Source organism: Passer montanus, unplaced genomic scaffold, assembly GCF_014805655.1.
Source record: "Passer montanus isolate IOZ18808 unplaced genomic scaffold, ASM1480565v1 scaffold48, whole genome shotgun sequence".
NCBI classification, from domain to species: Eukaryota; Metazoa; Chordata; class Aves; order Passeriformes; family Passeridae; genus Passer; species Passer montanus.
In genome coordinates, this window is record NW_024369707.1 from 2,622,358 (window position 1) to 2,633,798 (window position 11,441).

An 11,441-nucleotide genomic window follows, 5' to 3' on the forward strand; every position below is an offset into this window, starting at 1 on the left:
ACCCAAAAGGCTGCTAAATGATGCCTGCACACCTAAGGCAAGAAAATCCAAGGCTTACACATGAGAATAATTTATGTCTATTGTTTTAACCAGGGGTTATGGCACATAGGGACACACATTCATGGTGCTCAGAGCAGTCAAAAGGACTCCAGCTGTAAGCTCACACACAAGCATTTTCTCAGCATCTCCTACACAGAGGCTGATAAGTGAAAATGAGGAGCCATTATGAGTTGCTGTGCCAAGACCTGATGCCTGCAGTGAGGAAAAGTCCATTGATTTCTTGATATGGTTTCAGCAATCTAAGTATAGTTTACAGCTTGTGCCACCATCAAAGCCAGCAATGGTGAAATGTTAAAATTCCAAATAATTCTTTGCTCAAATAGACATGACAAAGACAAATGGCTGGCTACTACTCAGAGCAAAGCACTTACCCAAATTATTCATTATGAAAGGACTAATTAAGCAACAGGGAGCCTGATCACTGTTCTGAATGAGATGGGAGTGAGACAAAAGCTCACCTGTGCAGGAGGGATGAGAGGTCAGGAGAGCCACGTCCATTTCAGAAAGAAGACAAAGAGAAACTGACACATTCTGTAATTCATCTGCGATTGCAGGCATGGGACAGGACCAATAGACACACTAAAGGACTCCACATTGAAACCCAACAAGACAAGTAAATGGCAAGGAAATGAATACATTTTTCTGTCAGAACACGTGTGCAAGAAAACACCAACTCTGAAGCCTCTCCTCACACGTAGGAGATTTGCCTGAGCATTGCATGTCCCTGCAGAGGTGGACACAGGCAGCTGTGCCAGGGTACCCAGAGCACAGATGGTGCCCGTGGGGACACAGCAGCACCACACAGCCCACGGTGATGTGCCACCCCCCATGGCACACACAGGAGCCAAACGTCCTCACAGCAGCAGGGCACCCCAGAGCCTGAGCCCCACAGCCAGCAGCCCAAACAACACTTTCACGAGTTTCCAGCACGCTTCAGCCTCGCTCATTGCCAGCCCTGCTGCTGGCAGCAATGGGAGGCTGCTGCTCATCTCCAGCACAGCCCAGCAGTCAGTCCTCCTGAAGCAGCTCCATCCTGACAGACAAGCCTGGCTGAACAGGGGTCCCAGCACCACCCCCACCCTCGCAGCACAGCCCCACCATGGCTCACCTTCATCAGCTCCATCACCTCCATCAGTTCCATCAGCTCCATCAGCTCCATAGGCCCTCAGGCCGCGGTCCCGCACGGTGCTGGGCCGCCCGCGCTGCTCCTCAGCCGCATCCCTCGCTCCAATGCTCTCTGGAGCCTCCTCAGTCCCAGCTGGTGCTCTTCCGTGTGTTTTACCAACTCTTTACACTGAAATGTCCCTGAGCACAGCAGCCCCACCACCTCACCTCTCCCTGTTGGAAAATGTACCGATTTTCCTGCAGCTTTGGCAACATTCCGCAGCCCAGGGCGCAGCGAGGCTTCAGCGCTGGAACGGGCCTGAGCTCGGGCACCTTCCAGCAGGCTCCATGGGGACCACAGGCACCCAGAGCCTGCAGCAGCCCTTCCCATCAAAGACCTTTCTGGCAAAGCCCACCATCCCCAAGAGCAGCTCCTCTCCTGCATTTATCCTCCCAGGATTGCTCCTGCCCTAGCAGCAGCCCCCCAGCTCAGCCAGAAATAACAAGGCACAGAGCACACCTCAACTTCCATCTCGTTTTGCCAAGAGTCACCTGATTGTGAGGGGAAAAGGCTGAGCAGCGCAGCCCCCTAACAACTTTCAGGTGTCCCTTGTCTAGATCAGGTTCATTAACGTTCCTCATTAACACCTGTGGGGCACCAACTGTCAGCAGCTGCCTCTCAGGTGTGCCATCAGATACAACATTTTCCTATTTAAAGTAAAATGAAAGGAGGGGCCTCATGTGTGTCTAAGTTGTGTCCTGGGATGAGGGCTCCTGGTTAAAATAACACAGCAGGTATTCTCTGGGCAGCAGCCACAACATTTTCATACTGTGTATTTTTACCTCCACTCAGCATGAAAGAACAAGGAAACAGAATGCCCATTACCAGCAGCCTGCAAAGTCCGTTTCCTCGTTTCCTATCACTTGGTGCTTGGGAAAAGAGAGGTCAAGCGGATAGTGGAATTAGGGACCAGATATTAAACTCTTACAAAACCAAAGTGTTATGGTCAGCACAGGCTGCTGTGTACTCATTCCTGGAGAGGAGCGGAAAAGCACAAAGAACTGTTTTCCATCACTCACTCATTACCACTGTACCTGTTTGAACCAGGTGTCCTTTACCACTGACAGCTCTGGCAGTTTGTGGTGGAGCTACAGCCAATGAAGCAGATAAAAAGCACCAGCCCAGGGAGGTCAGCAGAGCTCAGCCCCAAACTCTGCTCTGGCAGCCAGAGCTTTCTCAGAGAAAGCAGAGATTTCTCACTGCTTCATGAGCAGGACCCCAGTGCCTCCAACCACCCCCATATGGCACTGGCAGGGTCAGATGTCACACATCACATCACATTTAGGTTCTGAAGACCTTTATGATATCAAGTGTAACCATTAACCCAGCTCTAAGCCGTGTCCCTCAGCACCACATCCACATTTGAATTTTCAATACCTCCAGAGTTAGGGACTGCACCACTTCCCTGAACAGCCTATGCCATTGCTTGGCAAGTCTTTCAAGGTGATGAAATGTTTCCAAATATCCAGTCTAAACCTTCATTGATGCAACTTGAGTCCATTTCCTCGTTTCCTATCACTTGGTGCTTGGGAAAAGAGAGGTCAAGTAGATAGAAGGGTGTTCTGAAGAACAAAACAGGTCACCACTCAATCAACGAAGTTAGTACACCTAAAGACACCAGCTGATTGAGTGTGCAAGGTGTCTGATTTTAGTAAATTGACTGAATAATTGAGATCTGAAGGGCTGATCCCAGACCACTACAGCCCATACATAGGAACCAGCAGTGGCAAATAAGCAAGCGATGAAAGCTGCCAAGAGTGATTCTCAAAGTTACATAAACACTAAATATGTCACTTTTCCATTTTATGTCTCCCATGATAAACTGTTGTGAGGCATGCACATGGCTTGAAACAGATAATTGTTGATAACCCTGACTGGTGGGAGAAGGAGCCATCTGGCAGATGGAAAACAAGAAGGTGCCAAGAATTTAGCAGACTAGGGGGCCTGCAAATTTATGCATAGAGGTCTGCAGAGAGGAATATTTAGACAAAAGTTCAGCAACTCTGTTTCTATCTATACACAAAACAAACTGGAACATCAAAACTATCCAAATAATTATGAAAATTATTCCTGTTTGAAATTCATCTTGAAACTGTGAGGAAAATCAGTGAATCTAAAACCGTGAACTTAGAAGTGAGGAATTCTTTCTGCATATCATGATTAATCACAAATGGGTACAGCACATAGCATCACATTTCTTCTTCTGTCCTTCAGGTTTCTATCCTCACTGCCTTTAACATGCAAATGCCTTTATTCATCCTCTCCTGACCTTGCTGCATGGTATCGTTTGTTTCTTTCAATTTTCCTTAACAGTATTTCTTTCTTCTTATAGCAGAGAAAGAGCAATGTCTGATAAGCCCCGCTTTGTATTCCTTTCCTTTCTTCTAAGTGAATTTCTTTTGCCTTTGCTCTCCTCTTTATCCCTCCTGGGTAGAACAAGGGATATTGCTGGATGCAGCGTTCTAATTGTGAATCCACATTTTTCCACTGAGATCACTGCTCATTAGCCACTTTGCTGCTGACCCTTTGCAACAGCTGAGCTGCAGCCAACATCTCTTACAGCTAAAGGGAAGTGAGGACATGACCCACATCAGTAGTCACAGGCAAAACACAATATTAATAAATTTATGTAACATATTTAGTGATTTTGGGGCTGGTTTTGCTGAAGCCTCATGGATCACCACACAGACCATGGAGCACTGAGGTTGCCCAGGGAAATTGTGCAGTCTCTGTCCTTGCAGCTTTACAAGACCCACCAAGATAAAACCTGCAGCAACCTAGCTTGATCTCATAAGCTGACCCTGCTTCAAGCAATAGTTTGGACCACAAACCCCCAAAGACCCCTTCCAATACAAATTTATGAGGCCATGACTTCCAGAGGCACCCTGACATATAACTCCCACTGACTCCTTCATAATATTCCAACTCCAGTGAAAACGGCACATGCAGATATTTAAAATCACCCTTAAAGTTTACTAGAATCTTCAGATTTCTTAATATTGTATCTGTGGAGCTTCTTCCAGTTATTAACTTCCACTTCAACTGATGCTGGGACAAAGGTGGCTCAGCAGATCCTTTCTCACTCAGGCTGCTTCACTAACAACATTTAATTTGGGGAGTTCCTGCAACAACATTTTCATCTTGTTTTTCAGCATGAAAGTCCTATTCCACTCAAATCCCATCAGAATAATGAAATTATATTCAGACAGAAATTTGCAGTACCTCATACTAAAAGCCCTGCAGGCTGTGCTGGCTACTCACCAATTTTTCTGAGAGGAAGAGATGCTAACCCACCACTCAACCTCAAATCCCTTCCCATCACCCTGTTTATAACAAGCATATTCCTGTCTCAGAACTGCACTGGACATCAGAGAGCTCACCCACATCACACACATAAATGTGTCTCTCACATACAAAATTTTCTTCTGTGAAGAAATAAGCCATATAGTTTCACACATATTTTAAAGCTTTGTGTTTTAGTGCAGAAGCAGATGATTCTTTAATCCCAGCTCTCCCATTTTCAAGGCCATTATATTATGATTATTTTTTCATAGCTTTCATGGTGTTGATCTGTGTGAGGAATTCCAGCTCTCCATGGATCAAGGGAAGACAGGACACCTTGCATTTTGCACTGATTCTCACCAAATTTGCAATGACCCAGTCTCTGCACAGTCAATAATGCAGGCCCATTCTTGTGTTCCTTTCATAATCTCATGATGCAGGGTGCCCCGAGCTGCAAGTTAAAGTAAATACAAGGAAATTTTCCAACTTGCAAATATAAAACACTCCGTGTTGTACCAATTTTATGCATTTTCTTTGCAGAAATGATAACTTACACGCAGGATCATGGATGTCACAACAGAGAAGAGCTGTTATTTAGACACTTTAACAGAACTCATTTGTTGCCAGGGAACCCAAATAAACCAGATAAACCTTATTTTTTTACTGTAAATGTGTGCAGTATAATGAGTATTGTTGAAATGTTATCCTATGTATTCTTTAATTATAAAACATGCACATTTTTGTAAGATCTTGCTCAGGATCTCTGATACAGAATGCAAACCCTGACTGCCAGGATAACTCAGCAGAAAGCACAGGCAGTTGCAGTCAGATACATCAATGGCAAGCAGTCTCACATTCACTTAGAGCCTCCAAATTAAATCTGCTTACCTTATTCATATGCTTAATTCCAGCAGAGTAATATTTATACAACACCCTTAACTGAAATGGCAGTAGAATAAGAACATTTTTGATCCATTCAATGAAGTAACAACAGAGGCAGCATTTGCCCCATGTTCAGTCTGTTCATGTAAAGCAGCCCCACACAGCTGGGCACAGCTGGCACTCACCTCTCCAAAGGGACCCGTGCCTGCATTTATGGGATGCACAGGAGCAAAGCTGGAACACCAACTCTTGGACCACCTGTGAGGCGTGCAAGGGCTCACATTAAACACCTTTCATTTTCAGCACACCACTAGCAAACAGAAATGAAGGGGGAAATAATCTCACAAGTCTTCTCGTGGCCTACAGGATGAGAAACATTTGTTTCAGGATTGCTTAGAACCATCAGTATTTCACCTCTGAAGATCCAAGTTCTAATCATAATGGAAATACAAGGTTTGTGGGTTTAAATTATGTTCCTCTTCCCAGTCATAGCATGATGTTTCATGTCTGACAAATTACAAAGTGATTGGAAAAATAAGGGACTTCCTTCTTTTGTTAAGAAAGAATGAAAGATACTTGATCTAACATTTTTTTCATTGTCAGCTCCGAGGTTAGCGGCAGCAACTTGCACACTTTCACAATGTTGTGGTTTGGTTGATTCAGTGGAAGACAGAGAGTTTTCCTGTTTTCATGCACTAAATGATCACTGCAATTTACCACACCTGTTTGATGTTGTGGCTTTGTTCACAGCAGAAAGCAACACGTAGCAGCTGCCCATTGGCCTTTCTCTTCATCAAACCAACGTGCCAAGTCTTCAGAAGCATCTCCCTCCCACGCAACTGCCTGCACCCTGTACCTTGTTTATGCTATTGATTCTTCACCAATACAATCATTAGCTTCAGCTGAAGAAGCACACTGTAATTATTAAATCAGACATAAAGCAAACCCAGGACTATTTTCAAGCTTAAAAGTCAAGTTTATTCTGACCACAGCTAGCTGTCCCTCCTCACACAAGGAAAACTTCTTTTGTAACCATGTCCTTCATCTTTCTGATACCCTGTTTTTAAAACTTTTTTTCAGCTCTGTTTGGCTTGTTAAAATTCTTCTACTTTTATTTCCTGAATACAAAAAAGGGCTAAAAATCATCTTTTAATTGCCAGTTGTTCACATCCATATTTAATAGGGCAGCACTAAACATAGGGTTTAGCCCACCAGCATTTTACACAAGCAGGATCCCATTCAGTTCTCCTGAAGCTTTACCTGAACAAACAGGCAGTCCTTCATTTTCACAAAATGAACACTGCATTATTTCTTCTGTTCACCAAAGCACACCAGGGCACAGTTGTACAGTATGCTGGGTGATTCCTTGCTGCAATGTCGTAGGTGGAGCTCAAACTGTGGACCAGATTCAGACGCTGTAACTCTACTGGCAGTGTTTGTATGGGGAAAGTGAAGCAGATGCTTGCAATGCACCACTATTAGAAGAGCAGCAAGTGCTCTCTCAGAATGACAGGATGAGCATAATCAGGAGCCAAAGGACATTTTTGGAAGCTAAGTCAATTGGGCTCATCTGTTTCACACTCCCAGAGGCAATCAATTCCTGTTCACTTTACTCATCCTGAAAACTTTCCCAAAAAAGACCAAGGAATTCTGCAGGCAGAAATGACCATGCATCAGCTCCCAAACTCAAAGGAGCTTTTGCTGTAACATGCTGCCACGGAAAGGCCCCATCAGGAGACCCAAGCACAGCTCCCCACTGGCAGCACAGGAGCCGAGGCGCTGGCAGTGTCCCGGGCAGGGCTGGAGTTCCATGGGCTGCTGGAGCACGGACAGGACAGGCTAGGGTAGGGCAGGGCAGGGGAGCAGGCAGCCTCAGAAAGCAGGCACGGAGAAAAAGCAAGCACTGTGCTCTACAAGCAGGTCAGATTTTCAAGCACTGTCCCCGGACACTGAAGAAAATAAAAAACCCTGATGGGCACAGCCCAAAGCCAAACACCCAAAATCCTCTCAGCACTGCACTGAACATGCCCAGTGGTAACACAAAACACATCATTCCACAGCAACACGAGCACCTTAATCTGTGTTTGAAATACCAAACTAACTATGCCTCATGTTTCTAGCACTGCTGTCTGGAATCTGGGAACACATCCTAACAGGCCAATTAAAAGATCTCCCATTGCTAGATTTAATGTTATTTCACTGACGGTGAAAATGAGCTGAGGGAACCAACATGTAATGCAGTCATTCAGCAAGTGTATAGGCAACCTTATGCAATAATCTTTTAACTAGTTTATTAAATGTTTTTCCTTTTCAGAATAAATTCAACATCTAATGCCAAAATTTCATCAAGAACTCAAAAATCTTAGTAGCCAGTTATCAGCTGTTTGAATTACAAGAAATAGACATATTACACATCACTAAAATTTTCACACATACACCCACACATACACACACACGTATCAGCATCCTGTTTATATTATTTTCACAAATCAATCTTCTTTTTCCTACTCATACTCTTCACATTTTCTGAAGGCACAACACCCAAATAGGCAATGTAAAATGTACTTCCTGTAGAAAAGTCTGTAGTCTCCTAAGAGAACAGTTTGGCAAAACTATGTTTGTTTAAAAACTCAAGTTCCAAAATGAGCCTTCAAAGAGCAGCAGAGAACACCAAGATTAAAAACTACTTAGGGTGTCTGCATTTTTCATATGCAACACACCACTTAACCTTTAATAAAGCAGGACTTTTCCCAAGAAATTACAAAAGCAGAAGTAGTAAAATCTCTTTTTTATCTTTTTTTTTTTTAATCATCAAGTTTTAACGATGGGACAGACTCTAGGCAGAGCTCCCAGAAAGAGCCAGACCACCATCTGGCTCCACCACAGAGCAATGACAATTCACAGGCAATGAGTCTCCAACCAGCACTCTGAAATCAAACGCTGGGCTGGCTCCATAAAAGCTCTATTACAGCCATGAACACACAGCTGTACATTTCCTCCCTCTTCCTACATAAATATACCCTCAGACACAGACAAAGGGAAAAAATAAATCATTTTATGCAATTTTCTATGCTTCCCTGCTCTGCCTGTTACCAATGAATGTCAAGAAATATCTTACATCTTATGTTTTGTTAGCACTATAGAATATATAGAATATATATAATTTTATTTTTGTTGTCACACATGCTAATGTTTCCAGTATGATAAATGTCTTTTTAAATCCTGCATTTCTTGTCACGCTGTAGATCCACTTCTATTTGACAGTGACTCCTGGACATACATGTCAAGACAAAAATAAATACTGCTGCGATGGCAAACGTTTTAAAACTCTTAGGACACTAATACAGTGGCACTTGAAAGACTTTTTAAATACAACAGAAAAGACAATAGTTAAATAGCAACCTGCTTTGACACAGCCATGAAACCTGCGCTACACTTGCAAGATCTGTATTTGTTTCTGCAAGAGCAGCTCCTGATCTTTGAACACATCAAATGTTGCACTCCAGCCCTCCGCCCATACCCTTTAAGAAGTCCACGTTGTTATTTTAAGCAAGCATCCCCTCCAGCTGTACATAAGCAACACTGCATTTCCCAAACAATTGAGGTAATTATAAAAATGAATATCATTTATTATTTTTTTTTATTACTATCATGTCTGAACATTTGCTTTCATACAAAAGTCTGATTTTCAGCATTATGTTTTCCAAGGGCATCCCCTCCGCACCAAGGGAGATAAAGATGTGTTAGGAATTGCGCAAGAGTTTGTGTTACCGTCTTCAAACCCACAAGAACTTCATGAACACGATATTGGTGCCTGGCGTTTTAGAGAAGGTGGAAGAGGCTTTATACATATTTTCAGTTCCACTTGATTTTTTTTTTTTACCTTCAGCAGTCTTTGGAGGAAATCGGAGACCAGGCTGTTTTTCCCGGCTCCCTCCCTCCCGGCAGCCGGAGCGGCTCCTCCGCCCGGGCTCCGCCGCCCCGGGCGCCGCTGCCCCGTCACAGCCGCGGCTTCCTGAGCAACGTTCTGCTGAGGTCCTTCACCTCCTCGGGGCTGCCGACCCGCTCGTAGCCCAGCAGGGCCATGGGCTGCTGGCAGTACTCCTCGACCTGCTTGATCTGCTGGTAGCTGAGCGCAGTCCTCCAGGCACTCAGCGCCTGGGTGGCGTTCCTGGCCGACACCACGAACGGCTTGGAGGAGTAGCCGGGGCCACTGGTCATGTTGAGGGCGAACTTCTCCATCTCCGGGCTGACTGCCAGGTTCACAAAGCCGTACACCTGCCGCAGGGTCTTGATGGGCTCCACCACCAGGTCCTCGTAGCGCACGGCCATGTAATTGCCCTGGAGCCAGTCAGGGGGGTGCAGAGCAGTCTGCAGGGTCTTGGCCATGCTGCTGCAGATGACCTCCATGGCACCCAGGGCATGGTAGTCCGAGCCGCCCGCCTCCTTCTTCCCGCCCAGCTTGTGGCCAGCATCAAGGAAGGGCATGCGGTGGATGTGGGGGTCCCGGCTCCTCACCACCTGCAGGCTCTCCCGGATGAGGCCGTGCCGGGACTTGATGCGGGAGCTGGCGACGGCCCGGGGGTCCCGCACCAGATGGATGACTTTGAGGTCCAGGGTCGGGTCCCTCATGAGCGGGGCCAGGACGGCCAGGTCAAAGACACGCACGCCCTTGATGACCAGCGTGTGGTACTTGTGGCATTCCTCCTGGAAGCGGCTGAGGCGCTGCGGGGGACACTTTTTGCACACCCGGTCGTCCACCATCCCCACCACCTCCTTGCGATAGGCCGGGCAGAGGGGCGAGGAGCAGATGACCTTGTTGGTGGCCGCCCCGAAGATGCCGAGCGTGGTGAGGTTCTTGCCGGCGCCCGCCGTGCTGTAGAGCTGGAAGACGGAGAGGTCGCATCGGTACAGGGAGCTCAGCATGTCGCGGGCCGCCCCTTGCAGCGACACGGCGTCACCGGGGTACAGCTTCTGCCAGACGTGCCACACCGGCTCGTAGAGAAAAAAGACCTCGGGGTTCTGGTTGAAGAGCTCCCCGAAGAAGGACGAGCCCGAGCGCCAGGTGGTGAAGACATAGACCAGCTGCCGCCGGGCGCCCCCCGGGCCGCGGCTCCCGGCCGGCGGCGGCGGCGGCGGGGGGTGGTGGCGGGGTGGAGAGCCCGGGCTGCTCGGCCCCGGCCCCGACCCCGGCCGGGCCCCGCACCGCGGCGGGCGCTGCTGGGAGCCCCTCTGCTCTGCCGGGGCGCTGCCATCAGCCCAGCCCGGCGAGAGGCTCCTACCGGGTACCCCTCGCACAGCGGAGCTGCGCCGGTAACGGGAAAAACAGAAGAGAAGGGAAAGATCCCTGAAAGGCCTGAGAGGATTCCGGGGCCAGCCCCGCCGCCCTTATCGTGGTTTGTGCAGAAACTCGGAGTTCTCAAAGATTCTCCAAAACGTTTAAAAAAAAATCGTCACACTGGATCTTCCCGGCAGAGCTCAGCACAAATGCATCCGCCCGCAGTTCTTCAGAGCGTTTTTGCAGCCGGTGTCCGGTCACCGGGCGGCCCTGCAGTGCTGGCCGCGAGTGCCGGGAGAGCCCAGCGCAGCCCCGCTCCCGCCCCGGCCCCGCGGGCACCGAGCCGGCAGCTGCCGGCGATGGCCCCGGGACTCCCTGCCCCGGGCGGGAGTGAAATCGGGCAGCGCTTTCTCCTGTGTCCTGGAGACAGCGCTGTGCGAAGGGCAGCGGTGCGGCTCCAGGCAGCCGCGGTGCTTTAAAGACGGCCACATCCCCAAAAGGCGCCTGAAAAGGGCGCGGAGTGGCGGGTCCCGCGGGGACAGCGCACTTGTGGGGCACAGGCTTCCCCATGGGCTTCTGCCAAAGCTCAGTGACTCTGAGAGAATTTTCTCAGCGGTTTCCTCCGCCCCCGACCGAGCTCGGAGCGCTCCGGGGCTGCTCAGAGTTGCAGGAGCGTTTCGCGGCTCTCTCCTGCGCTTTGCGTTCTGTGCCCGGCAGCTCTCGCACTGGTGCAGCGTTTCCCAGCACGCACACACAGCGCTGGGGCTGCCCCTG

General features: G+C 48.0%; 1 protein-coding gene across 1 annotated transcript; it reads right to left on the reverse strand.

Moving 5' to 3' along the window:
- Nucleotides 1–9,271: 9,271 nt before the first annotated feature.
- Nucleotides 9,272–11,237, reverse strand: CHST2 (carbohydrate sulfotransferase 2). The gene is made up of 2 exons (XM_039722286.1): nucleotides 10,849–11,237; nucleotides 9,272–10,694 (listed from the first exon to the last, which is right to left on the reverse strand). The coding sequence occupies exons 1-2, from the start codon at nucleotides 11,235–11,237 to the stop codon at nucleotides 9,389–9,391; spliced, it is 1,695 nt and encodes a 564-aa protein (XP_039578220.1). The 3' UTR covers nucleotides 9,272–9,388.
- Between the last annotated feature and the right edge of the window lie 204 nt (nucleotides 11,238–11,441).